Source organism: Podarcis muralis, chromosome 11, assembly GCF_964188315.1.
Source record: "Podarcis muralis chromosome 11, rPodMur119.hap1.1, whole genome shotgun sequence".
In the NCBI taxonomy this organism is placed as follows: domain Eukaryota; kingdom Metazoa; phylum Chordata; class Lepidosauria; order Squamata; family Lacertidae; genus Podarcis; species Podarcis muralis.
In genome coordinates, this window is record NC_135665.1 from 12,832,858 (window position 1) to 12,845,824 (window position 12,967).

At 43.3% G+C, this 12,967-nt stretch overlaps 1 protein-coding gene and 1 long non-coding RNA gene across 4 annotated transcripts in view; one reads left to right on the forward strand and one right to left on the reverse strand.

Annotated features, from left to right (window-relative positions):
* The window catches only part of AUH (AU RNA binding methylglutaconyl-CoA hydratase), a 33,307-nt gene extending 24,789 nt beyond the window's left edge, over positions 1-8,518 (reverse strand). The window contains exons 1-4 of one of the 3 annotated variants that reach the window (XR_003708921.2): positions 8,216-8,518; positions 4,494-4,561; positions 4,324-4,411; positions 1,360-1,446 (exon numbers count right to left, since the gene is read on the reverse strand). Coding sequence is in view for 2 of the 3 variants with exons in the window: in XM_028749066.2 (XP_028604899.2) it covers positions 1,360-1,446; positions 4,324-4,411; positions 4,494-4,561; positions 8,216-8,492 (520 nt within the window). In the remaining variant the exon portion in view is untranslated. The remainder of the gene's footprint in view (positions 1-1,359; positions 1,447-4,323; positions 4,412-4,493; positions 4,562-8,215) is intronic. The other 2 variants (XM_028749066.2, XM_028749067.2) reach the window with 2 other exon arrangements.
* Positions 8,519-8,590: 72 nt separating this feature from the next.
* The window catches only part of LOC144329192 (uncharacterized), a 36,027-nt gene continuing 31,650 nt past the window's right edge, over positions 8,591-12,967 (forward strand). Inside the window, exons 1-2 of the long non-coding RNA XR_013394620.1 lie at positions 8,591-8,724; positions 10,981-11,255. This is a non-coding gene — a long non-coding RNA (uncharacterized LOC144329192). The remainder of the gene's footprint in view (positions 8,725-10,980; positions 11,256-12,967) is intronic.

Sequence of the window (12,967 nt, forward strand, 5' to 3'; positions counted from 1 at the left end):
GTAGAATTAGTAAAGCTTTGTGACTACATCCAGAGTTTGCACACGAAACCCTGAAAGAAAGCCTAGGATGCCGTCCCAGGATCTCTCTTCAATTTTAATAATGGAACCTGCCTATATTTTTCTACTATGACCTAATTATCTTTTGGTGGGAAACTCAAGAGTATTGAAGATTATATTCTATTCCTTTGTCTCAGTCAGCCTTCCTTTTCTACCTACTCTATTTCATTCCCTTGTTTGTCCTCTGTATCTGTTATTTTCTCTGGTTTAGTTAGAAACCTAAAGGCAAGACATGGCCTTGTGTTTCCCTTTCAAGCCACATCTCCTTTTCAGCATTTAGAAATTAAACTGTAGTTTTGCAGGACACAACTTGCCTGTATAGCTCTCATCTGAATGTCTACTGACTTTGCATATGTGCCTCCTAATTCTCAATTGCTGTTACTTCAGGTGAAGTACCAAATTACATTATAAACTGGATCCTTTGTTTATTCTCTTAACCTTCTGTCCTACACCTCCCTGTGGCCCAAACCCAGAATCATTTACATTTTGAATTTGCCCCTTAGCATCTAGATCTCCCTCATCTCCTGCCAGATTCTTAGCACTTTCCTTTCTCCTTATATGACAACAGTAGTTTTTCCTCTGTATTTATATGCCTTCATTCTTTTCTGCCTAACTAATCTTTTAAGCTGTTCTATAAGCTGTACTCACTTTGAATGTACTCACTGCATATAGAGGAACCTCCCTATTACACACTGTAACTCTGGGTGCAAGATCTGAGGAAAAACACTTCTAGAGGTGACATATGCATACGTACATGCAAGTGTGTGCGTGTGATTGGGCACATGTTAACAACACAACCTGTGAATGTGGGCATTCTATTTAGCATCTTACCCCAAAGAGCTAGAAGTCTTATTTCAGAAAAATACCTTATTACAGAAGTGCAAGAGATTCTGGAGCAATGGTTTCCCCAATACTGGACAATATTAGAACATATCCAGATAGTGATGCATTCTCAATTGCTATTATTTCAAGAAAGTGAAATATTGAATTAGTTTTATACATTTCTTAATGTTTTAGAACTGTACACTCATAAAATAGGATTTAAAAGAAAAAAAGCTAGCATTTAATAATACATTAGTGGTGGTTTTATTAAGGTATACATTTTGAAGGAGTTTTGGGAGTCTGGGTTATTCCTAAAAGGAAAGACATCAAAGCTTTATGCATAAACCATTAACTCTCATATTATGATTTCATAATATCTGGACAGAGCATTTCATATAGCATAAAACCTTCAAACCCTGAGACTCGAAACAAACTATTAATAATATACTGTTGTCTATGATCAATGAGATTTTCACTTACCCATTTCATTAATAGTTGCCCTTGCTTTTGAGACAAAAGAGCTTACTTCACTAGAGTGCATTTTGGCTCTTTCTTTAAGGTCAGCACCTGCAAAGGACATTGTCTGGTTACAGGCATATTCAGGTTTTATAGCAGCTCAAAGAAACCATAAATGGCATCATTTATACTTTCAGGAAAAGCAACTTGAGCATTTGCAGGAAAACCTACGTGTATGATTAGCTCCTGGCAAGATCAGGGGCTCCTGACTCAGCTCTCTTTATCAAACAGTGCATATTATGCATGAAAATATTTATATAAATAATTTACTGAGAACTTAACATACTTTAGGCACAGAGAGATAAAAGAAAGGAACTGATCTGACACACAAAGGCCTGGTACAGGCATAATAACCCCAATCCCCAAAACATGGCTAGGATATTGAAAACACCTTGAGGTCTCCTTCTGCCAATCACACAACTCTCACAAGTCAAGTCACTCCTTCCTACGCTTTTGGGAGGTGATCATAATGTAGTGTTGCACCTGAACTAACGCTAACCCTGATTAGCATCAAACCAATGAAGTTGGCAACCAAGGAGATTGGGAAAGCTGTCAATGCTGGATCAAGAAAAAGAGATGCACTCTTGATCATTTAGAGAAGGCCTAAACAAAACTATCTACATGTAACACAATGACAAGGGATGTAAAACAATACCACACTGGCACTCAGCAAGTACAACAATTAGAAGGTAATGCCACACACCCCTTATTGCAATTGCCATAACTCTTTTGTGAAGGCAGTTGTCAGGAGGAAGTATGATGAGCTAAAACAGAGAGGGGTAATCTTGGCCCTGCAGTGGCTATCAAACTCCCAACTCTCTACAGCCAAAATGTTAAATCTCAGGATGGCCGGAGTCATAGTCTAACATCAGGAAAACCATAAAATCTCAACCCTGGACTAAAAGATTCCTTTTGGTTTCTATAAGGGTGAGTCATGGGCTGCCGCAGGGTGTCATGGAGAGAAGAATGAGTCACCAAAAAATAAACCAAGATTAGTACCAGGTGGATGAAACTCTTCATGTAGATACCACATAACCCTGAAAAACAACCTCTGACCACAGGGTTCCAAGCATTATGATATTGAGAGGGGTACATTTGTGGGCAACATATTTTTTAAATCTAAAATATAAATGGTAAAGAATAAGACCATCCTAAAGTATAAATGAGATATGTGTCAAAGTTACAGAATTTATCCAAGCAACAAAACAGACTTTGTTTCAAATTTCATTTTTAAAAGTTTTCCCTCAGGAAGAGCACTCCCTAACAGCTGTTACAAGCTTCTGTACTTACAATTAGAAAAGGCTTACTGAAATGAACACCAGCTACTGAAGTATTTTTACCTAGTCTAAAAACAAACCACTTGTCCGCATAATGGGAAAAAACATTATGCTTTGTAGACCAAATGCACGTGTACGCATAATTAAGTGTGACTCAAATGTTTCATATAATCATCCCACTCACAGTACTGAAATAGCTAATACATATATTAAAAACCAAAGATGGCAAAAAATCTAATGATGCTTTTCTTCTGCCAAGAGAACATAAAAAGCATGTTTAACAAGTGAAAAATAAAAATAAAATGAAAGGCATGTGTCAGAACTTGAAGAAAAAGTGGCTTTTATCATTTTTCAATAATACATCATATCTACATCAGGAACTTGCAGCAGGCAACATTTTTTAAAACAAATTTTAAAATTAAAATAAGCTAGCTATTTGTACCATAGCAAACCCACTCCATATGCCCCTTTCACCAAAGCAACAAAACTCAATCCATTTCTTATCTTCCCAATCATCATTACTTCAGTGCTGGCTAATTAGCCTTCAACTAATTAGCTCAAATTAGCCCCCCTCCTATGACCTAAAACTGAGTATACAATGTAATGAAAGGATTTTAATCAGATGAAAATGAAATTAAATAGAGTCTTAATACCTGATATTCACTTATCTCCTCCCCACCTCAGTGCTACATGATTTTGTCCAATAGCCCTACAGCTATTAAATGTTCTGGTGAGGTGTTGACTTTCTGTCCATTTTCAAACTTATTCAGCAACACCACAGCAAACAGATGTCCTTCACCTCCAGTAGATAACAAATGTCCCCAGATGAGCACCTGCACAAACTGCACCCGTCTGACACAAAGTGCACTCTGCAAAATGAACCAACAACACAGCCACCATAGCACTGCCATTTATCAACGACCCATTTGGACACATGGCTTTATCCAAGCCTTCCAGCTTCAAAGAGCTACTAGTATACAATGTCATAGCAGCAACACAGAATACATATCTGAACACAGACTCTCAGCACACTATCATAATGGCACAATGATCATGGTATTTATAAAGTAATAAAAGTATGCAATCATGTGTTCAGTTCACAATACTTTTCATATGAAAAGTGCAACAGATTTATCAGTATAAACAACTATGAAAATTCTCTCCTATAACTGGCTAAACTGAAAATAGCACGGGATAGTGTTCAAGAGCATGCATGCATTCTGGTTTTGAATGCTTGATGTCAGGTATTTATCAGTGCTATTGATCTTTAATAACTGTAAATTTTGACCATAAGTAATACTCAATGGGAGCAAACTTGAAAATGTAGTTTATTTAGTATTAATCAATAGAGAAACTGATTAACTTAGCTTAGAATCATTGCAGACCAAATAATATGTGCTCTCAACACCTGCCAAACATACTCGACTATACAACAAACATATAGAAACATCCCCATCAAAAAAAATTCTAAGACCTTCTGTGTCACTGAAAATTATAGCACTTTATTTCTCTAAGGAGTACAGCAGATGTCATATAACTAAATAAAAATCCAAAAAGGCTGAATCTGCTAAAATAAATTTTGAAGTCTCAGTCATTTCTACTGATTTTGATTATGTATTTCCAAATGGATAATAAAATTAAATTTGCATACCAGCACAAAACACCCCAGGAACTTCACTTCGGAATATAACCGTCCGTACTTTTTTGTCACTTTTCAAAGCTTCCATAACTTTTGACATCTATAGAGAAAAGGTGTGCAAATTATCAACACTTATTTTCAACACTTCAAGTTCATAGAAGACTAAATATTCATCCACTTACCATTTTTACAAGGTTTTTATTAAGTGCATTTTTTGCATGTGCTCTGTTTAGTCCAAGTACTACAATTCCTATATGCAGGAAGAAAAAAATAACTGAAATCAGTAGTGTGCATAAGGTTTATCACACATTTTTAAAAGTGTACCTATGTTATCTACTGACAAAAAGCCAGCCTACTTAGTGTGAATAACTGTTATTTAGCATGAAACATGATTATCTCTCTAGTTGCTCTATATTACTAATTGCTTGAATTAAATCAGATCCACTAAAACCCATTGATTTTATAGAGTCTACTATGAGTATGATTTTGGAAATTAGTGCACTAAAATATTTGAAAACACTCTTTTTAAGCACCAACAACAGTTTATGTTTGGAAAATTAGTTAACTACTAATTCTTTATCACTACAACAAAGCTACTGTGTACACTAACAACAGAGTTGATAATGTTAAGTCAACAGAAAGCAACAGGCACTGACCATATGCAATACATTTGTCCATGTTATTTTTAAATGCAGAAACATTTCAAATAACCTGCCTAACCAAAAAGAATTACTGTTTTTAAGACACAGTAACATCCGGCAAATTTAAGGGTCAGCTTAAGGAGAGATTATAAATTTGGGCAGTAACAGAAAGAGCTCTTGGGTAGGAGTGGTTGGGTGATTACAGTGAGACTGCAAGCTGAAGTACGCTTACTAGAGAGTAAGTCTCATTTAACTCAGTGAACTTCTAATTAAACATGTTTAGGATCACACTGTTAACAGATAAGATTCTAAGAGTTTTCCTTTTCCTCCCCTCCTCTCATGCATTTCTTTGGGCTTTCTAGATAAAAAAACTATGGTTATATTAAACACATATAAACATATAACTATGGTTATATTAAACACATATTAGCCAAGCTACTGGGCTATGAATCTAAAAATGCATAAAAAACTATTCATCCATATAAAATTTCAGTATGTGAAGTTTTAGTTACAGAAGAATGTAATAAGCACTATTTCACTAACCCTAGGGGTTTTCCTAGGGACAAAGTCTACAAACTCCATCACTGCATTTTATGTGGTGGGTTTGATGGGGTCACATAGATTTACTCCTATATATGCATTTACTCCTATATATGTACTTGAGTCCTTTTATTCCATATGAATACAGAAGAACGCTGTCCCACACAACAGAATCAAAACTCCCCCACATTTCACTATTCAACCAATACTGTGCCTACAATGTATGTTTTCCTCTCAGTAGCTAATACCGCTGGACACAACTTGCATTCGAATTTAAACTTTCTTCTACATTATGTACTATGGTTCCAATCCTCCCACCTACTTTTAGCAGAAGAAAAATGCATCAGGAATGGTCAAGCCTCTAAGAAAGTCAAAAGGTATAGGAATGTTTAATCATGCCTTGAGTTCAGAATCCTCAACTGCCTCAGTAACTGCAGCAATAAAAGTACTGAAGTGGCAGAAGACAGTACAATCAGGCTGTGGCATGTTCAAAGAACATCATTAGGAAATTGTGATTCTCACTAACTTTCCTTCCAGTCGTCCAAGGTGCTCAAGCCAGCACACATAATTGTGCATCCTCTTGGCAACCCTGCGAGGTAGATTAGGCTGGGAGATACTGATTGGCTCAAAGTGAACTTCAAGTGCAGTTAGGGAGGGAGCTGACTCCAATCTTCCAAATCCTCATTCAACAATCCATCCCACATTAGCTTGGAGAAGTGATGGCAGTTCCTCACCCTTTATTACGAGTTGTCCCACAAGTGGCCAGATTACGCTTTCAGATTTTAATACAGTATTGAATTGAAAATTTGAATCACAAGCCTACTGATATTTACTCAGAATTAAATCCCATTGAGTTCAAGCTGCTTACTCCCAAGGTGTGCGCCATATTACAGCTTTCATGTGCAAAATACAGAACTACTGTATTCTATAGGTAAAGGTACCCCTGCCCGTACGGGCCAGTCGTGTCCGACTCTAGGGTTGTGCGCCCATCTCACTTAAGAGGCCAGGGGCCAGCGCTGTCCGGAGACACTTCTGGGTCACGTGGCCAGCGTGACGAAGCTGCTCTGGCGAGCCAGCACCAGCGTAGCACACGGAAACGCCGTTTACCTTCCCGCTATAAAGCGGTACCTATTTATCTACTTGCACTTAGGGGTGCTTTCGAACTGCTAGGTGGGCAGGAGCTGGGACCGAAAGACGGGAGCTCACCCCACCGCGGGGATTCGAACCGCCGACCATGCGATGGGCAAGTCCTAGGCACTGTGGTTTTACCCACAGCGCCACCCGCGTCTCACTGTATTCTATAGAATTAGGTAAAAGGTAAAGGTAAAGGACACCTGGATGATTTAGCCCAGTCAAAGGCAACTATGGGGTTGCGGCACTCATCTCGCTTTCAGGCTGAGGGAACTGACGTTTGTCCACAGCTTTCCGGGCCATGTGGCCAGCATGACAAAACTGCTTCTGGCGCAATGGGACACCGTGAAGCAAACCCGAGCGCACGGAAACGCCATTTACCTTCCCACTGCAGTAGTACCTATTAATCTACTTGCACTCGTGTGCTTTCGAACTGCTAGGTTGACAGGACTCCCTAAAACAGTGTTTCCCAAACCTGGGTCTCCAGCTGTTTTTTTTTTTTTTTGGACTACAATTCCCATCATCCCTGATCCTGATAATTAGGGATAGTTATATTCCAAAACAGCTGGAGACCCAGGTTTGGGAAACAGTGGTCTAGATCAGGCTTCCTCAACCTCGGCCCTCCAGATGTTTTTTTAGCATACAACTCCCATGATCCCTAGCTAGCAGGACCAGTGTTCAGGGATGATGGGAACTGTAGTCTCAAAACATCTGGAGGGCTGAGGTTGAGGAAGCCTGGTCTAGATCTAGCAGCAGTGCAAATGAGAATCTAATGCTATCGCTGTGGGTTAGACCACAGAGCCTAGGACTTGCCGATCAGAAGGTTGGCGGTTCGAATCCCCGTGGCAGGGTGAGCTCCCGTTGCTCGGTCCCTGCTCCTGCCAACCTAGCAGTTTGAAAGCACATCTAAGTGCAAGTAGATAAATAGGTACCTCTGGGGCGGGAAGGTAAACGGTGTTTCCGCGTGCTGCTCTGGTTCTCCAGAAGCGGCTTAGTCATGCTGGCCACATGACCCGGAAGCTGTACGCCGGCTCCCTCGGCCAATAAAGCGAGATGAGCGCCGCAACCCCGGAGTCGTCCGCGACTGGACCTAAGTCAGGGGTCCCTTCACCTTTACCTAATAGTGACTCCAAATAAGGTGCAACTAGCATCCTGAACTTCTATCCTGCCCTGGGCTCGTGTCTATGTATGCGTGGGAACTAGATAACCAAGAAGTGAAAATAAAATGAAATGAAACAAGCCCCTTCGAACACAACGACAGAACTCAGCATCCGCTGGAACTCATTTGGGGGAATTGAGCTGCGCATGAGCAGTGGAGATGAACCGGCACGCACGTCGCTGCCCCCGTCTCTCCCCCCCCCCCCATTTAAAGGGCCAGCCGCCCCACGTCATCATCTCTAATTTGACAAACCGGTTGGCGCGTCAGGAGGAATTTCCGCAGCGGGCGAACGGGCAGAGCTCAACGGAGCCCGAGGGAAAGAGAAGCGCCTTTCCGTTACACGCTTCCTTCCTTCCCGGGGCGTCAGGATTCCTTGACACGTGCCGACGAGGATCCAGCCCCTCACCCCCCCCCCCACCCCCGGTATAGTCACCTTTGTGCTCGTCGTCCAAGTAGCGCACCCGCAGCTCCTCCTCGCCGCCCGCTTTCGCCTCAGAACTGTAGCCTCTCGAGGGCGGCAAGGCCGCGAATCCCCTCAGAGGCCGCGAGGGAGAGCAAGAAGACGACGACGAGGAGGAGGAGGAGGAAGCGGACGGCGAGGAGGAGAAGGAAGACGAAGCGGCGGTCGCCACCGCGGCCAGACCCGCTCGGCGACGCTGCAGGAGGCTGAGCGTCGCCGCCGCCGCCGCCGCCGCCACAGTCGCCGCCATGTTGCCTTGTTTACAAGCGCGCGCCGGGCGGCGGCCTCTCCGGCCTTCCCATTGGTAGCGCGCTCGCCACGTGGCCTCCTCGCGGCGGCACGTGATTCCTCCCCCCCACCCACCCGAGCGCGCGAAGTCGGAACGTTCAGTCGCCGGTGCTCCGTTAACCGTCGTCTCCTCAGCGCTTCCCGCCAAGAAACGGCGAGCTTAAGTTAGCCAGGGCTTAGGGGGCCTTCCTCAGGTAGCTTAATCGGTCGCGGTGTTGTTTGTTCGTTTTTATCCACCTCAGCCGACGCGGTGCGGTTTTGGTTTGTTGTTTAGTCGTGTCCGACTCTTCGTGACCCCCTGGACCAGAGCACGCCAGGCACTCCTGTCTTCCACTACCTCCCGCAGTTTGGTCAGACTCATGTTTGTAGCTTCGAGAACACTGTCCAACCATCTTGTCCTCTGTCGCCCCCTTCTCCTTGTGCCCTCCATCTTTCCCAGCATCAGGGTCTTTTCCAGGGAGTCTTCTCTTCTCATGAGGTGGCCAAAGTACTGGAGCCTCAGCTTCACGATCTGTCCTTCCAGTGAGCACTCAGGGCTGATTTCTTTCAGAATGGATAGGTTTGATCTTCTTGCAGTCCATGGGACTCTCAAGAGTCTCCACCAGCACCATAATTCAAAAGCATCAATTCTTCGGCGATCAGCCATCTTTATGGTCCAGCTCTCACTTCCATACATCACTACTGGGAAAACCATAGCTTTAACTATACACACCTTTGTTGGCAAGGTGATGTCTCTGCTTTTTAAGATGCTATCTAGGTTTGTCATTGCTTTTCTCTCAAGAAGCAGGCGTCTTTTAATTTCGTGGCTGCTGTCACCATCTGCAGTGATCATGGAGCCCAAGAAAGTAAAATCTCTCACTGCCTCCATTTCTTCCCCTTCTATTTGCCAGGAGGTGATGGGACCAGTGGCCATGATCTTCGTTTTTTTGATGTTGAGCTTCAGACCATATTTTGCGCTCTCCTCTTTCACCCTCATTAAAAGCGGTTTTGGTAGGGCTCGCCTAAACTCCCCTTCCCCCCCCCCAAAAAAAGCCCCTTCCATGGTCAGTTAAAGGGGGGTGGGGCGGGAATGGGGCTGCGGAAGGTGAGCCTCTGGTCCTGTCAGGATAGCTGCTGACTCCACATCTTTTCCCCAAACTAGAAGCGTAGGAACCAAGGTCCCATCGGCTCCAGAAACAACAACAATAATAACACCACCAATTATTATTATTTTATTATTTGTATGCTGCCCATCTGACTGGGTTGCTCCAGCAATAGTAATAATAGGAGCCAAGGTCCCATCGGCTCTAACAACAACAATTTTATTGCAGTGGTACCTCGGGTTATATACGCTTCAGGTTACAGACTCTGCTAACCCAGAAATAGTACTTCGGGTTAAGAACTTTGCTTCAGGATGAGAACAGAAATTTGTTTCCTGCTTGGCAGGGGGTTGGACTCAATGGCCCTTGTGGTCTATTCCAACTCTATGATTCTATGAAATTGTGCTCCGGCTGCGCAGCGGCAGCAGGAGGCCCCATTAGCTAAAGGTGTGCTTGTGGTTAAGAACAGTTTCAGGTTAAGAACGGACCTCCGGAACAAATTAAGTACCGTATTTTTCACCCTATATGCTGTATATACTTGTATGCTGCCCATCTGACTGGGTTGCCCCAGCCATCATCATAGCAACAACAATAACAATTTTACTACTTGTATGCTGACTCCACATCCTTCCTCAAATTGGAAGTGTAGGAGCCAAGGTCCCATCAACTATAATAATAATAATAATAATAATAATAATAATAATAATAATAATTGCTTGTATGCTGCCCATATGACTGGGTTGCTCCAGCCACTCTGGTGTGGCTCCCAACAGAATATTAAAAAAAAATAGGTCAGGGGGCCAGTCCCCCCAAAGTTGATGGGCATTGCCATTCAAACGGTGTGTGCACACTGCATCATGGGGTTGATTGTGTGGGGCTGGGCTTACTTGCCCCCCCCCCATATTTTATTCAAGTTGACACCCCAACTGGAAGATATTCTTCCTAATCTCAGGCATAAAGAAGGAGGGCTTTGGGCATTCCTCAGGTAGCTTAATCAGTCGTGGTTTTGTTTGTTTTTTCCACATCAACTGATGCAATACAGTTTTTGTATGACTCGCCCAAACTCCCCTTTTCCAGAAAAAAAGCCCCTTCCATGGTTAGTTAAGAAAAAATAAATAAAATGGGGGTGTGGGAGGTGAGACTCTCTTCCTGTTGGGATAGCTGCTGACTCCACATCCAAGCACTTCTTAAAAACCTCTAAGGAAGGAGAGTCACTGCTTCAGGCCCTCTGGAGCTGGAGAAAACAAGCTTGCTCCATGTGACAACCCTTAGGCGTTAGTTATTGAAAGAGCTGCATGGTGTGGATCTCATATCAGTGTTACGTGAGTGTAAGCAACACATTTCTCTCTCCCCTTTCTCCACACTATGCAGAATTGCAATGGTAACCAGAAGGCTGGAGTTTGGAGCTCAACCAGGGCTGACTGTGGGCAGGATCCTTGCTTAGCCAGGGCTTTGACTAGATGACCCTTGGGATCCCTTCCAACTCTGCCATGCTATGATATCAAGCAGCTAAAGGAACAAAAAGATGATTCTGAAACATTTGGAAATCATAGGAACACTCTCCTCACCAGTGGCTTCTAGCCAGAGCTTGCATCTTCCTTAGGAGAGAGGCAGTCCAGAACAAGGGGGAAAGGCTCAGAGTTCAGGTAGGTGGAAATGCCAATTGAGTGCCCTATACTATAGGAATGCTTCCTTCCTGTGTCCCCCACCCTCATGCGCCAGACTGGTGCTAGCATGGCTGGCCAGGCGCCTGCTGGTTCCTCTATTTTCTTTGCAGGGAGGGAGCCTTTCCCCAACATATACTTTGTTCTGGCAAATCCCTGGAAAGACGTGATAACCCTCAGGTACTAGGGCAGAGGGAAGGAAAGGGTCCTTGTGAAACACATTTGGGAAGTGTGTGGTTTCCAGCAAGTGCTTTTCAGAAGCATTGTTCTCTCCAACAGGGAAGGCTGAGCATAGCCATCGCGGCTAGTTAGCCATCCCATCCAAGATGCTCTTGTGGTGCATCTGATTCTCCTATGCTTCCTTGCTCCTGCAAAGAGATGACTGTTGTGAGGTCCTTTGGTTCACATCTATCTGGGCTGGAAAATATTAAAGAATCAGAGGACTAGTGAGCTTCCCTTGAAGCACAACTGATCAAAGGCAGACAGATCTATTAGCATCTTGATAAAGATGCTCAAATGTCTAAGGATGCTATCATACCCCGCAAGCGTCTCAGAAAAGCTCCCAAGCTGATGGAGAGGAGAGCAGTTAAGTGGTCAGTGGGGCTCCAGGTTGCTCTTTCTGGATCCCACCACAGCCCTTCCAAGTTGCCAAAGAAATCAATGTCACAACAGTTTTTTCCTCGCACCTCCTCCCCATGATCCCTTCTCAGACATGCTGTGCCTGAACCAGCAGATCCCACCAAACCAAGTAATCGAGGACCCAGTCAGAAAAGGAGTGTGCACAGTCATACCAGAAATAAGCAAAATAACTAAACAGGTATGAGAAGTCACCCCAGAACTGGCCCTACTGAACACGTTCCAAGATAACAATGCCAATTCACACTAGAAAGAGCTCATAACCCACCGACAGCATACGATTGAATATTCCTAACTTAACCCGACAACCCCCCTCAAACAAATACCACTGCAGCCATCCAGAGATGATCAACCACACCCTAGGGCACCCCAACCTCTCTCCCCACCAAGGAAACATAACAAGCGAATACTGTAGAAAGAGAACTTCCCCAAGTGATGCTGACAGAAAAACCCCAAGCATACACTAAATAAAAGAAATTGAGCTTTGCCACCCCAGTCCCTCTCTCCTGTCCCGTCCCCCCCCCCCCCCGGCCGCCCCCTGAGCAGAGATTATTGCTTTTCAGGACTGAGCCATGCATTGCAAAAATGTTCTTCTGTGTTTTGCTGTGTTGTGGCTCCAGTGAAACAATCGTTTCTTTTCTGTTGGTTGGACTGCTTTGTTCCTTGACAGAAAAAAGGTGGTTGGGATAAAAATAGTTTTTTGTTGTTGTTTTTTGAAGGGAGAAAAACTGCATGAAACTAGATGCAAATGCTCCTCACATTTTAAAATTTTTGGGTGTTGGTTTAGCTCTTTTGGCAATGTATGTGTAGGTGTAAACAATGTATGAATTCAAAAAGTTATATCATGTATGAAGTCAGTCTTGTCTGGAAATCATACATGGGTCCTCTTGCATAGAAACACTTTCCCTGACCATAGATGTGCAGAGGATAATTGATGTTTTTAGTAAGGCAACAATGACACTGTGCACATGTGTAATGGCACCCTTTCCTATGTAAGAAACAAAGTTGTGAATTTCCATGGGGCTGCCTACTACTTCAGCTTTATTTGCACTTTTCTT